General features: G+C 45.1%; 1 protein-coding gene across 1 annotated transcript in view; it reads right to left on the reverse strand.

The window, feature by feature from the left end:
- The window catches only part of siae (sialic acid acetylesterase), an 84,461-nt gene that overhangs the window by 28,761 nt on the left and 32,531 nt on the right, over positions 1-23,169 (reverse strand). The window contains exons 3-5 of the mRNA XM_033049848.1: positions 21,672-21,859; positions 16,076-16,214; positions 5,562-5,733 (exon numbers count right to left, since the gene is read on the reverse strand). Of these exons, the coding sequence (XP_032905739.1) occupies positions 5,562-5,733; positions 16,076-16,214; positions 21,672-21,859 (499 nt within the window). The remainder of the gene's footprint in view (positions 1-5,561; positions 5,734-16,075; positions 16,215-21,671; positions 21,860-23,169) is intronic.

The following is a 23,169-nucleotide window of genomic DNA, read 5'->3' on the forward strand; positions in this document are numbered from 1 at the left end:
TGGTAAAAAAAGCTTTTGGTGTGCTGGCCTTTATAAATCAGAGCATTGAGTATAGAAGTTGGGATGTAATGTTAAAATTGTACAAGGCATTGGGTGAGGCCAATTCTGGAGTATTTATAGCGAAGATGTCAACAAAATAGAGAGTACAGAGAAGATTTACTAGAATGTTGCCTGGGTTACAGCAACTAATAATAATACATTTTATTTATGGGCGCCTTTCAAGAGTCTCAAGGACACCTTACAAAAATTTAGCAGGTAGAGGAAAAACATGTAAGGGGAATGAAATAAATAGTAGAGACATGACTAGTACACAAATTAAAGACAGAATTCAATACAAAACACAATATGAGGCAATTCATGCACAGATGAAAAGGGAGGGGGACGTGGGGCTAAGGATAGGCAGAGGTGAAGAGATGGGTCTTGAGGCGGGACTGGAAGATGGTGAGGGACACGGAATTGCGGATCAGTTGGGGGAGGGAGTTCCAGAGCCTGGGAGCTGCCCTGGAGAAGGCTCTGTCCCCAAAATGTGGATGTGGATCGGAGGGACCATGAGGGTTGGTAGGGGGAGAGGAGGTCAGTGAGATATGGGGGTTACTAAGTTACAGAGAATGGTTGAACAAGTTAGGTCTTTATTCTTTGGAGCGCAGAAGGTTAAGGGCGGACTTGATAGAGGTCTTTACAATGATGAGAGGGATAGACAGAGTTGACGTGGATAAGCTTTTCCCATTGAGAGAAGGGAAGATTCAAACAAGAGGACATGATTTGAGAATTAAGGGACAGAAGTTTAGGGGTACCTTGACGGGGAACTTCTTTACTCAGAGAGTGGTAGCTGTGTGGAATGAGCTCCCAGGGGAAGTGGTGGAGGCAAGTTCGATTTTACATAGAAACATAGAAAATAGGTGCAGGAGTAGGCCATTCGGCCCTTCGAGCCTGCACCGCAATTCAATATGATCATGGCTGATCATCCAACTCAGTAACCTGTACCTGCCTTCTCTCCATACCCCCTGATCCCTTTAGCCACATATAACTCCCTCTTAAATATAGCCAATGAACTGGCCTCAACTACCTTCTGTGGCAGAGAATTCCACAGATTCACCACTCTCTGTGTAAAAAATATTTTTCTCATCTCGGTCCTAAAAGATTTCCCCCTTATCCTTAAACTGTGACCCCTAGTTCTGGACTTCCCCAACATCGGGAACAATCTTCCTGGATCTAGCCTGTCCAACCTCTTAAGAATTTTGTAAGTTTCTATAAGATCCCCCCTCAATCTTCTAAATTCTAGCGAGTACAAGTCGAGTCTATCCAGTCTTCATATGAAAGTCCTGACATCCCAGGAATCAGTCTGGTGAACCTTCTCTGTATTCCCTCTATGGCAAGAATGTCTTTCCTCAGATTAGGAGACCAAAACTGTACGCAATACTCCAGGTGTGGTCTCACCAAGACCCTGTACAACTGCAGTAGAACCTCCCTGCTCCTATACTCAAATCCTTTTGCTATGAATGCTAACATACCATTCGCTTTCTTCACTGCCTGCTGCACCTGCATGCCTACTTTCAATGACTGGTGTACCATGACACCCAGGTCTCGATGCATCTCCCCTTTTCCGAATCGGACTCCATTCAGATAATAGTCTACTTTCCTGTTTTTGGCACCAAAGTGGATAACCTCACATTTATCCACATTATACTGCATCTGCCATGCATTTGCCCACTCACCCAACCTATCCAAGTCACCTTGCAGCCTCCTAGCTCCTCCTCACAGCTAACACTGCCCCCCCAACTTAGTGTCATCCGCAAACTTGGAGATGTTGCATTCAATTCCCTCGTCCCAATCATTAATATATATTGTAAATAGCTGGGGTCCTAGCACTGAACCTTGCGGTACCCCACTAGTCACTGCCTGCCATTCTGAAAAGGACCCGTTTACTCCTGCTCTTTGATTCCTGTCTGCCAGTCAGTTCTCTATCCACATTAATACTGAACCCCCCAATACCGTGTGCTTTAAGTTTGCATACTAATCTCTTAAGCGGGTCTTTGTCGAAAGCCTTCTGAAAGTCTAGATATAACACATCCACTGGTTCTCCCTTATCCACTCTACTAGTTACATCCTCGAAAAATTCTATAAGATTCGTCAGACATGATTTACCTTTCATAAATCCATGCTGACTTTGTCCAATGATTTCACCACTTTCCAAATGTGCTGCTATCTCATCTTTAATAACTGGCTCTAGCAGTTTCCCCACTACCGATGTTAGACTAACTGGTCTGTAATTCCCCGTTTTCTCTCTCCCTCCCTTTTTAAAAAGTGGGGTTACATTAGCTACCCTCCAATCCTCAGGAACTACTTCAGAATCTAAAGAGTTTTGAAAAATTATCACTAATGCATCCACCATTTCTGGGGCTACTTCCTTAAGTACTAGGGGATGCAGCCTATCTGGCCCTGGGGATTTATCGGCCTTTAATCCATTCAATTTACCTAACACCACTTCCCGGCTAACCTGGATTTCACTCAGTTCCTCCATCTCATTTGACCCCCGGTCCCCTGCTATTTCCGGCAGATTATTTATGTCTTCCTTAGTGAAGACAGAACCAAAGTAGTTATTCAATTGGTCTGCCATGTCCTTGTTCCCCATGATCAATTCACCTGTTTCTGACTGCAAGGGACCTACATTTGTTTTAACTAATCTTTTTCGCTTCACATATCTCTAAAAACGTTTGAAGTCAGTTTTTATGTTCCCTGCCAGTTTTCTTTCAGTCTATTTTCCCTTTCCTAATTAAGCCCTTTGCCCTCCTCTGCTGGACTCTGAATTTCTCCCAGTCCTCTGGTAGGCTGCTTTTTCTGGCTAATTTGTATGCTCCATTTTTATTTTGATACTATCCCAGATTTCCCTTGTTATCCACGGATGCACTACCTTTCCTGATTTATTCTTTTGCCAAACTGGGATGAACAGTTGTTGTAGTTGATTCATGCAGTCTTTAAATGCCTTCCATTGCAAATCCACCGTCAACCCTTTAAGAATCAATTGCCAGTCTATCTTGGCCAATTCACGTCTCATACCCTCAAAGTCACCTTTCTTTAAGTTCAGAACCTTTGTTTCTGAATTAATTATGTCACTCTCCATCCTAATGAAGAACTCAACCATATTATGGTCACTCTTGCCCAAGGGGCCACGCACAACAAGACTGCTAACTAACCCTTCCTCATTACCCAGTCTAGAATAGCTTGCTCTCTCTTTGGTTCCTCTACATGTTGGTTTAGAAAACTATCCCGCATACATTCCAAGAAATCCTCTTCCTCAGCACCCCTGCCAATTTGATTCACCCAATCTATATGTAGATTGAAGTCACCCATTATAACTGTTTTACCTTTGTTGCACGCATTTCTAATTTCCTGTTTGATGCCATCCCCAACTCCACTACTACTGTTGGGTGGCCTGTACACAATTCTCACTAGCGTTTTCTGCCCCTTAGTGTTTCGCAGCTCTACCCATATCGATTCCACATGTCAAGTTAATGTCCTTCCTTTCTATTGCGTTAATCTCCTCTCTAACCAGCAACGCTACCCCACCTCCTTTTCCTTTCTGTCTATCCCTCCTGAATATTGAATATCCCTGGATGTTCAGCTCCCAGCCTTGGTCACCCTGGAGCCATGTCTCCATGATCCTAATTATATCATATTCATTAATAACTATCTGCACATACAACTCATCCACCTTATAGTAGAGTGGATAAGGGAGAACCAGTGGATGTGTTATATCTGGACTTTCAGAAGGCTTTCGACAAGGTCCCACATAAGAGATTAGTATACAAACTTAAAGCATACGGTATTGGGGGTTCAGTATTGATGTGGATAGTGAACTGGCTGGCAAACAGGAAGCAAAGAGTAGGAGTAAACGGGTCCTTTTCAGAATGGCAGGCAGTGACTAGTGGGGTACCGCAAGGCTCAGTGCAGGGACCCCAGCTATTTACAATATATATTAATGATTTGGACGAGGGAATTGAATGCAACATCTCCAAGTTTGCGGATGACACTAAGCTGGGGGGCAGTGTTAGCTGTGAGGAGGATGCTAGGAGGATGCAAGGTGACTTGGATAGGCTGGGTGAGTGGGCTAATGCATGGCAGATGCAGTATAATGTGGATAAATGTGAGGTTATCCACTTTGGTGGCAAAAACAGGAAAGTAGACTATTATCTAAATGGTGGCCGATTAGGAAAAGGGGAGATGCAACGAGACCTGGATGTCATGGTACACCAGTCATTGAAAGTAGGAATGCAGGTGCAGCAGGCCATGAAGAAAGCAAATGGTATGTTACCATTCATAGCAAAGGGTTTTGAGTATAAGAGCAGGGAGGTTCTACTGCAGTTGTACAGGGTCTTGGTGAGACCACACCTGGAGTATTGCGTACAGTTTTGGTCTCCCAATCTGAGGAAGGACATTATTGCCATAGAGGGAGTGCAGAGAAGGTTCACCAGACTGATTCCTGGGATGTCAGGACTTTCATATGAGGAAAGACGGGATAGACTCGGCTTGTACTCGCTAGAATTTAGGAGATTGAGGGGGGATCTTATAGAAACTTACAAAATTCTTAAGGGGTTGGACAGGCTAGATGCAGGAAGATTGTTCCCGATGTTGGGGAAGTCCAGGACAAGGGGTCACAGCTTAAGGATAGAGGGTAAATCCTTTAGGACCGAGATTAAAAAAACATTTTTCACACAGAGAGTGGTGAATTTTTGGAACTCTCTGCCACAGAAGGTAGTTGAGGCCAGTTCATTGGCTATATTTAAGAGGGAGTTATATGTGGCCCTTGTGGCTAAAGGGATCAGGGGGTATGGAGAGAAGGCAGGTTAATTTTAACATTTATGCATTTTTTTTCCAATCACTACGGTATTTAACAATAACATTTTATGTCCTGTAGAGAAGGAATTGCGGAATTTTAAACACCCGTCATCATCCTTGGCTTCACTCAAATTATTTAATATTCCTCTCGGTGGGGGTTTGAGGGAGGCTTTACAAGTGGAATAGCCTAGGGCCTCTCTTCATCTAAATCCGGCACTGCTGCTATTTTTTTCCTTCTGATATTGTATGCTATCAGAGATTTGGATCAATTGCCACCCTCATTCCAAATGTAATTATATTTTTGATTATGAAAATAGAGTGAAATGGGAAGCACAGAATGGTCGGCATGGACGAGATGGGCTGAAGAGCCTGTTTCCATGCAGTAGAGCACTATGACTGATTTATTTGAAATTATTTTAGTTTAGTTTAGAGATATCGCGTAGAAACAGGCCCTTCGGCCCACCAAGGCCACGCCGACCAGCGATCATCCCATAGGCTTGTTCTATCCTACACAATTTACAGAAGCCAATTAACCTATAAACCTGCACGGCTTTAGAATGTGGGAGAAAACTGGAGTACGTGGAGGAAATGCTCCAGGTCACATCCAAACTCTGTACAGGTAGCACCCATGGTCAGGATCGAATCTGGGTCTTTTTAAAGCCGTGAAATTGTACAACAGAAATTTTAAACCAAGAATGAATTAAAAAGGCAAATTTTAAACTTACCCATTAAGTCCACATTTTCTGAGGACTCTTTTTGAAGACCAAGCCTCAATGGTAGTGCCCCCCCAGCACGATTCGACCAATCCAATAGGGTACTGCAGCTTTTCATAGAGATAGCGGCCAAACAACCAGCAGACGGCTGAGAATGAGGTGAAATTGCCTTTGCCAAGAATTTCTATGATTCAATAAATAATGACAATCAGCCAGCAAAACTACCTTTCTTAGCAAGATGAGGTGAAAGAAATGATAGAAAAAACTCAGGGAAAGGTCAATGGATGAGCAGTCACAGATATTTCAGCAGCTCCCAGCAGAGGTATATCCCAATTGGAAGAGGGACTCAATGGAAAAGATGAATCATCCAAGGTCACAGGTGGTCAAGAAAAATATTTAAGAACTCGAGAAACTCTTTAAGAACGAAGAGACCAAGCAAGGATTTTTTTCAAAATCTAAAGCAGGAGCTATGGAGGAGGAAGGAAATAAGATGATAATGGGTGGTGCAGCTTGTAGATCTGCCGTCTCACAGTGCCAGAGACCCATGTTTAATCCTAACCTCGGGTACTGTCTATACCGTGGTTTGCACATTCTCCCTGTGACCATGTGGGTTTCCTCCAGGTACTCTGCTTTCCTCCTATATCCCAAAGTCGTGTGATGAATTGGCCTCTGTAAATTTCCCCTAGTGCATGTGGGATAAGTCAAGTCAAGTCAAGTCAAGAATGCATAAGTGGGATAACATTGGACAAGTGTGAACGGGTGATCGATGGTCGCTGGAAATCAGTGGGCGAAAGGGTATGTGTCCAGGCTATATCTGGAAACCAAACTAAAACATGGGAAATGCTGGAAATTCACAGCAGGTCACGCTGCACCTGTGGGAAGAGAAACAGATTTAGCGTTGTAACACTTTGACCTGCAATGTTAACTGTTTCTCTTCCCCACCCATATGGCCTGACCTGCTGAATATTTCCAACATTTTCTGTTCTTATTTTAGATTTCCAGCATCTGCAGTATGGCTTGATTTCACTGTTTATGAGAGCAAACTGGTAACAAATGAAAGACCTACGAGGAAGAGGATAGCTGAGGTGTGTGGGTCTCCTGGGGTGAGGGGCTGGAGACAAGGAAATGGCAGATAATGCAAAGCAACCAGGCATCATGGTAAAGTACACTGCAAACACCCTCAAAGATACAGTAAAAGACAGACTAGTTTTAAATAATATGGAAGAACTGGCAAAAGACGCTATCACGAGGCACAAGGTAAACTGGTCACCAGGACCCAAGGACTTGCATTAAAGGGTCTCAAAGGAAGTGGCTGCAGAGAGAGTAGAGTCATTGAGAACTTTTTGAAAACTCACCAAGTTCCGGAAGACTACCAGTAGATTAAGAAAGTAAAATATGCTAAAATCTAGTTGACCAACCTCCAGTGTGGAACTTTTAAGAAAGCTTTCTGAAAACCCAAATGCACCAGAAATACAAAAAGCAAAAAAATGCAGATGCAAGAAGAGAAAGTGGAAACGATGAGAAACCGTGGACAAGTTAGACTAATAACTGTTGTTGGCAAGATGCCTATAATCATAACTAGACTACAACTAGTCATGTAGAGAAGCTTACTGCAATCACACTAAATCAACGTGGATTCAAGAAAGGAAGTTTCTTGGCAGTTCTCAGAGAATGTGATAAACAGAGTTGATAGCAGGAAACCTGGAGATGCAGGTTATGATTTACAGAAGACATTCAGTAAGGTCTGAATGTCTGAAGAAGGGTCTCAACCCGAAACATCACCCATTCCTTCTCTCCAGAGATGCTGCCTGTCCTGCTGAGTTACTCCAGCATTTTGTGTCTACATTCAGTAAGTGCCAGATAAAGATTGGTGCGTGAGATAAGAGGTCTTGGGTGGAGGTAGTACATTAACATAGATCGTAGACTACTCATTCAAAGCATAGGGTGAATAACCTTTTTTCAGGCTGGAAGGATTATCAAGTGGAGTGCTGCAAGGTTCAGTGCTTGGACTCGGTTACTGATTATACTTTACAGAGGAGGGAGCAGCGTGCAGGACATCACAGATATTCCATTTGTTCCATTCATTGTTCTTACCCCCACCTCTTACCTCAAAGGTAACAGTTTCTCGACTAACATAGGCAACTCTTTCTCCTCCCCAGCTAATCTCTGCTGTGGAGTTCCACAAGGTTCCATCCTCGGCCCCGTTCTCTTCTCCCTGTATATGCTCCCCTTAGGCCAAGTCATTGAAAGGCACGGCATTTCCTTCCATTGCTACGCAGATGATACCCAACTCTATCTCCCCCTGAAGCCCAAAAACCAATCTAATCTGTTTAACCTTACCCACTGCCTCGAGGATATAAAGTGTTGGATGGCCCAAAACTTCCTCCAACTAAACGAGAGTAAGTCTGAGGTCATCCTTCTCGGCCCCTTGGACTCAATCAAAATGATAGCAGGCAGCCTTGGAAGCCTTACCCCACTACTCAAACCTCACGTCAAAAACCTTGGCGTGATATTTGACTCAGCACTGAAATTTGACAAACAAGTCAATACCGTGGTAAAAGCTAGCTTCTTTCAGCTTCGGACGATAGCTAAAATAAAACAATTCCTCCACTTTGATGACCTCGAAAAGATCATCCACACATTTATCTCCTCCCGCCTAGATTACTGCAACTCTCTTTACACTGGCATCAGCCAATCTTCCCTGTCCCGCCTGCAACTGGTCCAAAATGCCGCAACGAGACTCCTGACGGGCACCCGAAAAAGGGGCCACATCACCCCGATCCTGGCCTCTCTCCACTGGCTCCGTGCGGTTCCGTATACATTTCAAGACCCTCCTCTATGTCTACAATGCCCTCAATGGGCTTGCCCCCTCCTACATTAAAAGTCTTCTCACCCACCACTCCACCTCCAGGTCCCTCAGATCGGCCGACTTGGGGCTGCTGAATATCCCGCGGTCTAGGCATAAGCTTAGGGGCGACCACGCCTTTGCGGTTGCAGCTCCTAGACTGTGGAACAGCATCCCCCTTCCCATCAGAACTGCCCCCTCCATCGACTCCTTTAAGTCAAGACTAAAATCTTATCTATACTCCCAAGCCTTTCCTGACGTCCACTGAGCGAGGGCTATATGTATATACTAGACTAAGTGGGACCCGTTGGCTCCCAGCATCACACGGGAGGGCTGGTCACCAACGCAATATTCCACCTCTCCACCAATTCCAATATTGCTCGCCATTGGGGGGGGGGCTTTCTGTTGCGCTAGTGTTGGTTCTTGTGGGCCGAAGGTACTAGTTTCCGGAGGGCTAGTATAGACATTGTGTGTTGAATGGATTCCTGGGCTGGCAGCCAATTGTTGCAACGATTTTAAAAGCCAAGCCAAGGCAAACAATTGGGCAGCAAGCAGCCACCTGACAATCAAAATTCATTTTGTGAACACAAACTTGTTTTTAAACAAAAGGAGAGGCAAACAATTGGGTAGCAAGCAGCCACCTGACAATCAAAATTCATTTTTTGAGCACAAACATTTAAAAAAAAAAGGCGAGGCAAACATTTGGGCAGCAAGCATCCACCTGACAACCAAAATTCAATTTGTGAACACAAACTTTAAAAAAAAGCGAGGCAAACATTTGGGCAGCAAGCAACCACCTGACAACCAAAATTCATTTTGTGAACACACTTTTTTTTAAACAAAAGGCGAGGCAAACAATTGGGCAGCAGCCACCTGACAACCAAAATTCATTTTGTGAACACAAACTTTAAAAAAAAAGTTGAGGCAAACAATTGGGCAGCATGGAGCCACCTGACAACCAAAATTCATTTTGTGAACAAACTTTTTTTTTTAAAAGGTGAGGCAAACAATTGGGCAGCAAGCAACCACCTGACAACCAAAATTCATTTTGTAAACACAAACTTAAAAAAAAAGGCGAGGCAAACAATTGGGCAGCAGTCACTTTACAGCTGCATCGAGGGGACTCACCGTGGAGTATACGTGCGTTCAGTGTTATTCGCAGCTCAGAAAGCCGTGATCCTCTCGCTTCCTGGGTCTGGCAGAGACTGAGTGAGGCACGACACTTCTGGGTTTTATAGTCCCTCCCCCTGCCGCCAGCAGGGGGAAGCAGAGAGATTGGGGAATTTTGTAAAAACATTAATATCTCTCTAATTTTTCATCGATGGGAAAAATTCTCCGCTCCCGGAAGGCGGAGGGGAGCTCTGAGCGAGGTGGCCATAAATGACGGCCGTAGGTGCCGGCGTTCTCTCGGAACTCGCGCCACAGCGGGCCAAAAGCGGTCAAGTTCAGAGTTTTAGTAATATAGATGTATGTAGTTTGTTTGTTTATACTATTCTTATAACAAATGTAAAGCACTTTGGCCAAGAGTTATTTTTAAAATGTGCTATATAAATAAATGTGACTTGACTTGACCTTCACTGTATCTCGGTGAACGCTTTCTCCACTGCTCAGTTCTGATGAATATGCAACCTGAAACATTAATTGTTTCTTTATCCACAGATGCTGCCTGACCTGTTGGGCTTTGCAACATTTAATTTCAGACTTACAGTAACTGCAGGTTTTTTTTTCCATGTACGATAATGAAGTTTCTTAATGACATGAAAATGGGTGGGACAAATTTGTGAGATGACGATATTTGAATTTTGCAACAGTAGAGATAGGCAGTGAATGTGTAAACATTCAATAAATGTAGTTTAATAAGGGAAAGTGCAAGGTACATTTCATAAGAAAAATCCAAGATGGACTATAGGGAGGTTGCACGGCAGTCAAAGTCACGACCCATGACCCGTACTGTTGCCATGCTACGCCTTCTGGAGTACAAGCGGTGAACGTCAGGTAAGCACTTACTATGGCTGCCAACATCCGGACTCCACGCTGACTGGGGGGTGGCTGAATCACCCGGTGTGTGGGTCGGGGGGTGGATCACCCGGTTTGGATGTCGGGGGGTGAATCACCCTGTTTGTGGGTCGGGGTCGGAGGAGTGAATCACCCTGGTGTGGGGTCCGGTGCCAGTGTAGTGTCTCTGGATGTCAGTGACTCTGGGTGGGCGGAGGGACCAGACTGATACCTTTACCCACAAGGGCCACATCTAACGCCCTCTTAAATATAGCCAATGAACTGGCCTCAACTACCTTCTGTGGCAGAGAGTTCCAGAGACCTCGTGTTTATGGCCTCGTGTGTCCGCTGCCCAGAGCCGCGACCCCGCTCCACTCAGCCCCGTGTGTGTGTGGCGCTGCCGACCCACAGCCCGTGACAGTGCGGCCGCACGGGGGGAGGCAGGGCAGAGGGCGGCCGTGGCTGGACAGCGCTGACCCCGGGGGGAGAGTGGGGGCTGTCCCGAGGGATCCGCTCCTTTGGCCGCTTACACCTTGGTGCTCGGGTTCAGAGCACTCAGTCACCCTCCAGCCTCGGGTGGTCGTGGGCTGGGACTTACCGTCAATCCGCTGGCACGCTGCTCTTTCGCAAGTCAGTGAGCAGCAGTGATTTTGGCGGTTTTCTCTCATGGTTACCCCTATTTGCACAATTTATTACGGTGCAAAAATTGACCATTTTGGCGGTTTTTAACAGGTAGGAATGTACGTGTTGCGTGTGTACTGGAAGCTGCCTTGTACTCCAGAAGGATTGAGCTACTCCGTGCGTCACGCCCATTGACCTGATGACCTTATGTGCAACCTCCCTATTATGTAAATAGAGATTGCAAATGAGCGAGTACAGAAGCTGCTGTGTGTATTAAGGGCCTGTCCCATTTACGTGTCCTTGGCACGCAAATTACGCGACCTCGTGGTCGCGTTGAGCCGAGACGGTCGAGCGAAGGTCGTGCGCGATTACATGCATACGCACAGCCGTCTGGAGCGCGTGACGTCATTTGAAGATGGACACAATGCCGGAGTAACTCAGCGGGACCGGCAGCATCTCTGGCGAGAAGGATTGTTGTTGGGTTGGAGCAGTTCACATGAATAAATACTGGAGGGATTGGGTTTGTTCTTTCCCAGAATGAAAGTCGGTGAGGGCAGACATGACTGAGGTTTACAACATTGTGACGGGTAGAGACGGGGTAGACTGCAGGAAACCCTCCCCTCTATCAGTGGTAGATAAGATTAGAGGATGTAGATTTAGTGTAAGATGGAAGCGATTGAGGGGATCTGAAGGGGATCTTCTTTACCCAGAGAGTAGCGAGTAGCTGGAACGTGCTACCTGAGCGAGTGGTGGAAGCTGAGTCACTAGCAACATTTAACATGTGTCCAGAGGAGCACCTCATTCCCTTAGACGAAGGCAGCTGGAGGGTTATCAACCAAGTGCTGGGAAATGAAATTAATATGAAGTCTGCACACTAGTCAGCATGAACTAGTTGGGCTGAATGGCCTGTTTCAATGCTGGACTATGACTCAAAATATGAGGCGATGCATTTTGGGAAGTTAGACCAGGTCAGATCATACGTAGTGAATGACAGGGTGTTCATGATCAAAGCATCCTCAGAGTACAGGCATGTAGTTCCCGGGAAGTGGTATCACAGTTAATAGGGTGGTAGATGGCACAGTTCCCTTCATTGGCTGAACATATTGAGTACAAGAGTTATTTCTGAAGAAGGGTTTAGATCCGAAACGTTGCCTATTTCCTTCGCTCCATAGATGCTGCCTCACCCATTGAGTTTCTACAGCATTTTTGTCTACCTTCGATTTTCCAGCATCTGCAGTTCCTTCTTAAACAAGAGTTGTTTGTCTTGTTGCAATTGTATAAAACATTGGTTAGACTGCATTGGAATATTGTGTGCGGTCTGGTGCAGGAACGATGAATTGAGAAGATGGAGGCACGATTCACAAAGTTGTTGCCTGGATTAGGGGCTTGAGTTATCGGGAGACATTGGATAGGCAGGACTGAATTCCCTGGAGTGAAGGATGCCGAGAGGTGACGTGACAGAGGTATGAAACATTATGAGAGACATAGCCATCAAGCATCAAACAGGCCCTTCGGCCTGCCCTTGTCCATGTTAATTATTTGCATACCGATTTAGTCCCAATTGCCTGCAGTCCTCTAAAAACACTTCCGCTCCATATACTGTCCAACTACCATTTAATTCTATCAACTATTGAGCATTCACTTTATCTACAGCCCTCATCATTCTGTACACCTCAGTAAGCTCTCCCTCAGCCTCCTCCACTCCAAAGCAAAACCACTCCTTCCTCCAAGCCAATTTTGATTCTCTACTGCATGTTTCCAACTTAATGATCCATTCCTTGGGCAGCTTACAACCCAGCAGCTGAATATTGATTTCTCTAATTTCAAGTAACCTTTGCTTTCCCCCTCTCTCTCCATCTCTCGCCCATCCTAGTTCTCCAACCAGTCCGACTGTCCTCCTCATTTAATTTTATCTTGACATGCCTCGTTATCACCTTCCCCTAGCTAACAACAATCTATTCTACATTTTCCTTGATCTATGTCCCCTTTGATCTCCCGGATTCACACCTTACCCTTCCATATCTGTGTGTCTCTCTCCCACCTGATTCTCAGTCTGAAGAAGGGTCCTTACCTGACCAAAGTGTCACCCATTCCTTCTATCTAGAGATGCTGCCTCCCCTGCTGAGTTACTCCACCATTTTGTGCCTATCTTCTGTGTACATCTTTCCTATAGATAGGCGACCAGAACTGCATGACCAGAGTCATTCAAAGATCATAAGATCATGTAATAGGAGCAAAATTAGACCATTCAGCTCATTAAATCTACTCCGTCATTCAATCATGGCTGATCTATCTCTCCCTCCTAATCCCATTCACCTGCCTTCTCCCCAAAACCTCTAACACCTGTACTAATCAAGAATCTATCTATCTCTGCCTTAAATATATCCACTGACCTGGCCTCCAGGTCAGTGGCATATATTCCAGATTCGCCACCCTCTCCCGACAAAAGAAATTCCTCCTCATCTCTCTCCTAAAAGAACGTCCTTTAATTCTGAGGCTATGACCTCTAGTCCTAGACTCTCCCACTCGTGGAAACATCCTCTGCACATCGATTCTATCCAAGCCTTTCACTACTCTGTATGTTTCAATGAAGTCCCCCCTTATTCTTCTAAACTCCAGCGAGTACAGGCCGAGTGTCGTCTAACGCTCGTCATGGGTTAACCTACTCATTCCTGGGATAAAAGACATACAGATAGTCATAGTCATAGAGTGATACAATGTGGAATCAGGCCATTTGGCCCAACTGGTCCCACCTGTCTGCGCTTGGTCCATATCCCTCCAAACTTGTCCTATCCATGTACCTGTCTAACTATTTCTTAAATGTTGGGATAGTCCCAGCCTCAATTAACTATTCTGGCATCTTGTTCCATACACCCACCACCATTTGTGTGAAAAAGTTACACCTCAAATTCCTATTAAATCTTTTCCCCTTCACCTTGAACCTATGAGACACGACCTCCCATATACAAAACCATGCTGACTATCCCTAATCAGCCCTCGCCCATCCAAATGTCTGTATAATCTATCCCTCAGAATACTCTCTAGATGCATCATGATGTCCATTTACTGTGAAAGTGCTGTCCAGGTTTGACATACCAATGTGCACACCTCACACTTGTCAAGAGTTAAATTCCATTTGCCATTCCATGGACCATCCTCCCAATGGATCTCCATCTTATTCTAAACTTAAATATCCTTTCACACTGTTACCTACCTATACCACCAATTTTGCATGTCATCTGCAAATTTATTAACGACATTAACTAAATTGTCAACCAGAAACAACAGTGGAGCCAGCACTGGCCCCTGCAGTACTTCCTTGGTCACAGGCCTCCAATCAGAAATACAACCCTCCACAACTACCTTTGACTCCTTCCTGCAAGGTAATTTTTAATCCAATTGGCCTCACCAATGACCTGTACAACTGCATCATGATGTCCCAACATCTGTACTCAATACCCTTCCCAATGAAAACAAGTCAAACACCTTCTTCACTACCCTGTCTACCTGACTCACCAACTTTTAAACTATTCTTTGCTATTTTGAACCACAATTGACATTGAGGAGGTACATCATTAACAATGTACTTGTGAAATGTCAGGAATCACTTGTTTACTTTGTTTTTAAGGCACTTACGTTTCACCTTGAATTTCTCTGACACTGCACTTTAAAGATTCCAAACACGTGTTCCCTCTGACTGTTGCAGCTGATTCCCTTTGCCCAGTCCATGCACAGATTACAGAGCCCATGAGATTTGTATTCCCTGTGATTCCCATGTCATGCATCATCACCACTGTTTAAATGCCGGAAGGCAACTCGTTTTCTGCTCCTTGCTGCTTAGAAGCTCCACCTAAAGTAATTTCACGTATTTCCTGCAGAGATGACTTCCTCTCTCCTATCTTCATTCCAATCGTTAACAACAAGGCTCCTATTAATAACAGCTTTTCAATTTTGCCCATTTAGAATCATAGAGTTCGAGAGTCAACAGCATAGAAACGGGCCCTTTGGCCCAACTTGCCCAGGCCATCCAAGACTTCTAACCAAACTAATCCCATTTGCCTGTGTTTGGTCTATATTGCTTTAAACCTATTCTATCCCTGTAGCTGTCTGAATGTCTTTTAAACATTGTAATTGTTACTGCGCCAACAGCTTATTCTGGCAGTTTGTACCATATACTCTCTGTTCGGGAAAAAGTGCCTTGGGTCCCTTTTATATCTCTCCTCTCTCACCTTAACTCTGTGCTCTAGTTTAAGACACCCCTACTCTGGGAAAATGACTGTGAACATCCACATTATCTATGCCCATTTTATATACCTCTTTAAGCTCTCACCCTCCTGCGCTCCAGGGAACAGTACAGGTGTCAGGGGTTATAGGGGAAATGTAGGAGAATGGGGTCACAAGGAAAAGATAGATGAGCCATGATTCATGGGGGGGGGGGGGGGAGTGGTTCTGGAGGGGAGGATGCTGCTCAAACTGCAGAGCATCCTGGACAATACAGTTCACCCCCTCCATGACACACTGGTCAACCTGAGGAGCACCTTCAGCAACAGACTGTTCTACTAAAATGTAGTACAGAACGCCACAGTAGATCCTTCACTGTGGTTATCAAACTATACAACTCCTCCCCTTTTGTTGTGTGGTAGACTGATCACCGCGCCCCCCCCCCCCCCCCCCCCCCCCCCATCACAATCTTTGCACATCCACAATCCTTTCCATTCATCACTTTAATTTCATGTTTCATCTATTTTGTGCTTTCTGACTGTTGGCAGATCAATTTCTCTCCTGGGATAAATAAAGTTCTATCATATCATATTGAATGGCGGTGTAGATGTGATGGGCCAAATGGCCTAATTCTGCTCATATAACTTATGAAAACAGTCCTAGTCCATCCAAATCGCTCCTTACAACTCAAACCCTCCAGTCCTGGTAACACCATTGTGAAATCCTTTCTTTACCCTTTCTATTTGTTATATGTATTTTAATGAAAGCAAACCTATTGGAAATAGGTTTTGTGTAACTCGGTGGAGGATATGCATGTGTCCTGCCCTGGGAAATCTGCTGTTACCTGCGGTGGGAGCTGACCACTGCACTGCAATGCTCTTCAGATCAATTAGTTCTTCAGCCGACTCATTTAATCCCGCTTGGAAGAGACGGATGTACGGATAATGGGAAGCCAGAGACAGCTCTTCACTTGCATTCATAATCTGAAAGAGACAGTGTTGCAATGACCACATTTTCAGCATAGTGTAGAACTGGTTTTGGAAAAGTGTAATTCATTCAGTTACAGTGGAACACGGAACTATCTCTCGAGGTGTTGGAGAATCGCTGTGGGGTATCTAATCCAACTACACACAACGTTCACCACATGAATAGCGTTGTCGTCTGAAACTTGAAAATGGGTAACATATTTCCTTCATGGAAGGATATTATTGAACTAAATCAGCGCTGCATAAACATAGGCTGTTCAGCCTTTGTCGAGATCACGGTGGAGCTTCATCCTGAACACAATTCTCTAGTACTCCACACCCTGCATACCAACAGATCTGCATTTTGAATAATTTTAATGGCTGAGAATTCTGCCATGAAATATTTCCCATCATTGTCCAAAAAGCCCTAACCTGTGGCTCTGTCACTGCACCAAGATCATTCAGCCAGGGGCAACATTCTCCCACATCTAGCCTGACAAGTCTTATAATTTGCTAGGTTTCAGTGAAATATGCTTGCACCCTTCAAAATGCTGGAAAGTACATGTCCAATTTATTCAATCACTCTTCATCAACGACCACCTCAACGGCCTTGATGGCAGTGTCTTACAGCGGACTACTGTGCCAGCCCAGCACTGCCCCAATCACAAGGATGTCCTTCCTCAAATTAGGAGACCAAAACTGTACACAATACTCCAGATGTGGTCTCACCACAGCTCTATACAACTGCAGAAAAAACTCTCTACTCCTATACTGAAATCCTCTTGTTATGAAGGCCAATATTCCATTAGCTTTCTTCACTGCCTGCTGTACCTGCACGCCAACTTTCAGTGACCGGTGTACAAGGACACCCAGGTCTCGCTGCACTTCCCCCTTACCTAACCTAACCCCATTGAGATAATAATCTGCCCCCTTGTTTTTGCCACCAAAGTGGATAACCTCACATTTATCTATATTATACTGCATCTGGCACGCATCTGCCCACTCACTCAACCTGTCCAGGTCACCCTGCAACCTCCTAACATCCTCTTCACAGTTCACACTGCCACCCAGTTTTGTGTCATCCGCAAACTTGCTAGTGTTGCTCCTAATTCCCTCTTCCAAATCATGAATATATATGGTAAACAGTTGCGGCCCCAACACCGAGCCTTGTGGCACTTCACACGCCACTGCCTGCCAGTCTGAAAAGGATCTGTTCACTCCTACTCGTTGCTTCCTGTCTGCCAACCAATTTTTTGTCCACGCCAACACCCTACCCCCAATACCATGCGCTCTAATTTTAGTCACCAGTCTCCCGTGCGGAACCTTATCAAAGGCTTCCTGAAAGTCTAGATACACTACATCCGCTGTCTCCCCTTCATCCATTTTACTTGTCACATCCTCAAAAAATCCAGATTAGTCAAGCATGATTTTCCTTTCATAAATCCATGTTGACTTGGACTAATCCTTTTACTGCTATCCAGATGCCCCATTATTACCTCTTTAATAATTGACTCCAGCATCTTTCCCACCACCGAAGTCAGGTTAACTGGTCTGTAATTCCCCAGTTTTTTTTCTCGCTCCTTGCTTGAAAAGTGGGATAACATTAGCTATCCTCCAATCCACAGGAACTGATCCTGAATCTATTGAACATTGGAAAATGATCACCAATGCATCCATTATTTCTAGAGCCACCTCCCTGAGGACCCTGGGATGCAGACCATCAGGCCCATGGGATTTGTCATCCTTCAGTCCCATTAGCCGACCCAATACTATTTCTCGCCTAATGAACATTTCTTTCAGTTCCTCGACCCCCATAGATCCTCTGTCCTCCAGTACTTCTGGGAGATTGTTTGTTAGTGAAGACAGATCCGAAGTACCTGTTCAACTCTTCTGCCATTTCCTTATTCCCCATAATAATTTCACCCGTGTCTGCCTTCAAGGGACCCACATTTGACTTTGCTACTCTTTTTCCCTCAACATATCTAAAGAAGCTTTTACTGTCCTTCTTTATATTCCTGGCTAGCTTCCCTTCGTACTTCATCTTTTCAGCCCGTTATGCCAATTTTGTTTCCTTCTGTTGTCCTATGAAAGTTTCCCAATCCTCTGGCTTCCGGCTACTCTTTGCTGTGTTATACATCTTTTCTTTTAGGTTTATTCTATCCCTAACTTCTCTTGTCAGCCACAGTTGCCTCCTACTCCCCTTAGAATCTTTCTTCCTTTTTGGAATGTAATGATCCTGTGTCTTCCGGATTATGCCCAGAAATTCCTGCCATTGCTGTTCCACCGTCATTCCTGCTAGGATCCCTTTCCAGTCTACCTTGGCCAGCTCCCCTCTCATGCCTTCATAATCCTCTTTAATCAGCTGCATCACTGACACTTCCGATTTAACGTTCTCCTTCTCAAATTGCAGATTAAAACTAATCATATTATGATCACTACCTCCAAGCGGTTCCTTTACCTCGAGTTCTCTTATCATATCTGGTTCATTGGACAACACTAAATCCAGAATTGCCTTTTCTCTGGTCGGCTCCATTACAAGCTGCTCTAAGAATCCATCTCGGAGGCACGCTACAAACTCTCTTTCTTGGGGTCCTGAACCAACCTGATTTTCCCAGTCTACCTGCATATTCAAATCCCCCATTACCACAGTGGCATTACCTTTGTTACATGCCAGTTTTAACACCTGCTGCAACTTACACCCTACATCCGGGCTACTATTTGGGGGTCTGTAGATAACACCAATTAGTGTCTTCTTGCCTTTGCAATTCCTCAACTCAATCCACAGTGACCCCACCTCGTCAGTCCCTATGTCTTCCCTCGCAAAGGACTGAATTCCATTCCTCACCAGCAGAGCTACATTCCCTCCTCTGCCTACCTGCCTGGTTCTTGGTTCTTGGTTTCTTGGTCCTCCAAATGGAATTTAAACTGGAGGTGGTGAAGGGAGGGCTTAAGCCAGAAAGGGTTATTGGGAAGAAAGAGCTACTTTAGTTGCATCTGGTTGGGTAACTATAGTTGGGTGGAGATTATTCCATGCTTTAATTATGCGGGGGAAGAACGAATTGCTGTATACATCTGTCTTTGTAGCTGGGATCATAAATTGGATCGAATGCCCTCGTCTGCTCCTAATTGGTTTGGGTTTGGTGTAGGTCTTGTAGACTATGTCGAGCTGACCATTTAACATTTTGTAAAAACAGGTCAAACGGTGAGCTTCACGTCTGTCTTGGAGAGGGTTCCACCCCAGAGAATTCAGAAGTTTGGTGACACTCACTTCTCTCTCATAGGTGTTAGTAACAAATCGAGCTGCCTGTCTTTGGACACGTTCGATGGAAGAAATGTTTTTATTTGTGTATGAGTTCCATGCTGCAACTGCGTAGTCCAAATGAGGTCTAACGAGGGTGAAGTATAGCTTCTCCTTGACAGAAGTTGAACAATGATGAAAGTTGCGCCTCAGAAAGTTTAGGACACCTGTTGCTTTCACCGTTGCATGATGAGTCTGACCATTCCAACGCAGATCATTCTGCAATTTGATGCCAAGATACTTGGTTTGTTTGGATTCTTCAAGGGTGGCACCACGTATATTGTAAGATGTTTCGCCTGGATTTCTCTTTCTGGTGACACGCATGGTTTCACATTTGGAAGGGTTGAACTGCATGCCCCATTGTTGTGACCACTCAACCATAGTATCGAGATCCTTTTGGAGAGCATCTTCATCATCAGCTGACTTAATTGGACGTAACAGCAAACGATCATCAGCAAAAAGTCGGGTCGTACTTGCGACTTTTTCATGGATGTCATTTATGTAAAGCAAAAATAGGTGTGGGGCAAGTACTGTGCCCTGAGGTGTACCACTCAACACTGGATGCCAATTGGAGCTCTTTCCGTTCACACACACACGCTGAAGACGTTTTGTCAGGAAACTGGAAATCCATCGTTTCGTGTTCCAAATCTCCCATAATTTTTTGTTGGAAATTAGGTCTTCTTTTGCAAATAGGCTTTTCCAAAATTGACTAAAACATGGTAGGTGGTGATAAATTTCACACTGATATTTGCTGGAGGTTCAGGAACAAATACATTCTAACAAATACATTCTAACGGTCTGGTTCTTGATCCAACCCACACAACCATATTCCCACCTCAGAAACGGAACCTTTTGCATTACCATGGAGTAAAAAAAATAAAATGTTTTGCACTTGTCCTGTTTATAGAGTCATCGAGTCATACAGTGTGGAAACGGGCCCTTCAGCCCAACTTGCCCACGCTGAGCAACAAAGAGGCGGGTTGAGGGAGAAGGGGGGGGGGGGGGAGAGAAAAGGGGTGGGGAAAAGAAAAGGAGGGGGAGAGAAAAGGGGGGGGGGGAAGAAAAGGGGGGGAGTGAGAAGGGGGGGGAGGGGGAAGACACTTTTAAGAAGTTTTATAAAGTTTAGCGGGCATTTTACCTAGCGGTAGGTCTTCCTAGATCGTGAAACTCCAATGAGCCAATCAAAATGCCCGGTCAGTGAAGGAGATTGCCGACGGCTGCCCTCGAGTGCCTGTAACTAAATAGCGACCCCACTCCACTGGACTATGAATTGAAAAGACCCATGCCAACCAAATTTTACTCGCGGAAAATTTTTCAACATCCTGAAATGTTTTCCGCGACCTAGCTGAGGCCGTGAGTAGGCGGGAACCTCCCTCGAGCACGAAGGAAAGTTCCAGCCACCTCATACGACCTCCTTGGACCTCGTGTCGACCTTGCTGTGAGTTTGAGTCCAGGGCAAACTCGTCTAAACTCGCAGCTTAGGTCGCTTAAGTGGGACAGGCCCTTTAGCAATGAAGGCAAGCATATCATTACGCCTTGTTTTCCACCCTATCCACGTACTGCCACCTTCAGTGAGCTATGAACCTGGACTCCAATTTCCTTCTGCACATCAATGCTGTTAAGGGTCTTGCTATTAACTGTAAACTTTCCCCTTCCATTCATCCTCCCAATTTCCCTCAACACCTCACACTAGCTCGGGTTAAGGTTCCACCCAGATGCCGCTCGACCTGCAGAGTTTCTGCAGCAGATTGTTGGTTGCTCCAGATTCTAGCACCCACAGTTCTTGTTTCTGGTATATTTGACATGCCTTCAGTCAGTGAATGGTACAGCATTTTCTGTTTTATTTCAGAATTCCACAATTATAGTCATTTGGGCTTGACCAGATACAAAGAGCCAGACTTCAGGCTGAGTCAGCGTAATGCTACCATAAAGTTAGTTTCCTAATCACATCTATTCTAACAGTGGGTGGCTGACCGACAGCAAAAACATGCTCAGCAATGAGAATAGTTTGGGGCCCTCAATCAACAAGATCTTTAACACGTCTTCACAGTGGTCAAGATCATGCAATGTTCTCTATGGATAGTGGAAATACTCCACCCCTAAAACTCTCAGCTTGATGCTGCATTCTCCCTCATTTTCCTGAAGACAGCATACGGAATTCACAAAAGGAAAATTACCTGTAACACTGTCATTTCCATATTACTTTGTCCGCCACACAGCCACACATCTCCAAAATACACATCTTCTAAAGTAATTATGTCCACAGCTGCAGCAATCCTCTGTTCTGCCGTGACACGAAATGGACCACCTGCATGAATGGGATCAAGTAAAATTTTCCAGACACCAGTGATACCTGGAGATGTACCTGAAAATGAGAACAGAGATTTCATCAAAAAGACAATGGTAACTGCAGAGGGAGCTATGCATTCATAGGTACCACAAACTCCACTCTGACCATCTCCTGCCCAGCACAAGTCCAATACCATTGTTGATATCCTCCAACCAATTTAGCAAATACTCAAGTAGTCCCTAGGAAGCCATCTACAAACATAAAGCCTTCAATTAACAGACCCTTGATTTAATATTTCGTTTAAGAGATACAGCATGGAAACAGAAACTTTGTCCCACCGTGTACATGCTCACCCATTCACCAGGGGCAATTTACAAAGACCGATTAACCCACATACCCACGTCATTGGGAAGTGGGAGTGAACTGGAGCATACGGAGGAAACCCATGCAGTCACAGGGAGAACATGCAAACTCCACACAAAAACACCCAAGATCAGAATCGAACCCAGGTCTCTGGTGCTGTGAGGCAGCAGCTCTGCAACTGTGCCGCCCCTCATGTGTGCAAGACAAACTACTAAAGATAGCTGTTGAGTACATGGAACAGTAGTGGGTTGGTTACCGTCTAACTTTGGGACTCAGCAGACAAGTTAGGTTGTGAATTTTAGAGTTTGGACTGAGGAAACTGAAGGCGCACATTTTAGGGATAGCAACATTAAAATCACGAGACTACAAGAACATTTAAATACTGGGATCCGAGAGATTAGTAAGGATGGATGCTGAGAAATTGAGATTAGTCATTGCCCTACGATACGATACGATAGAACTTTATTCATCCCCGGAGGGAAATTGGTCTGCCAACAGTCATAACACAGAAGATACATAAAACCTGAAATTAAAATTAACTTAAAAGCTGCCACGTGCACAGCCCCTTAACCAAAACTAACGATCAAACAAACAAAGGTTTATCCCCTGGGCAGTGGATTCTAAAACTGGAGTGCCCTCCCCTCCATTGTTCTTCACGGCTGACCCCCCACGCCGGGTCTTCCATTGTTCTTCATGGTGGTCCCCCCACGCTGGGTCCCCATTGTCTTCCCCTCCCACCCCACCCTTGCTCATCGACCGCTGATCGCGAGGCCCCACCTCCGCCAAGGCTCCTGCTGCCGAGGCTCCCATCCCCGCCACCGCTGAGGCTCCTTCGGCCCAGACATGCCTCGCCGCCCGCTTCTCCACAGTCCCCTAGGCCTGTGGGACGAGTCGGGCCTACAGGGGTGCGTTCCGGTCTGTGGCGCGGTTGTTTTCCTTGCACCTTTACAAACACACCCCTGTCCTCCACCCATTCCCCTCGTGACTCCTCTCCCCAAATCCCATGCATGTGCTTTCAATTG

Source organism: Amblyraja radiata, chromosome 33, assembly GCF_010909765.2.
Source record: "Amblyraja radiata isolate CabotCenter1 chromosome 33, sAmbRad1.1.pri, whole genome shotgun sequence".
In the NCBI taxonomy this organism is placed as follows: Eukaryota; Metazoa; Chordata; class Chondrichthyes; order Rajiformes; family Rajidae; genus Amblyraja; species Amblyraja radiata.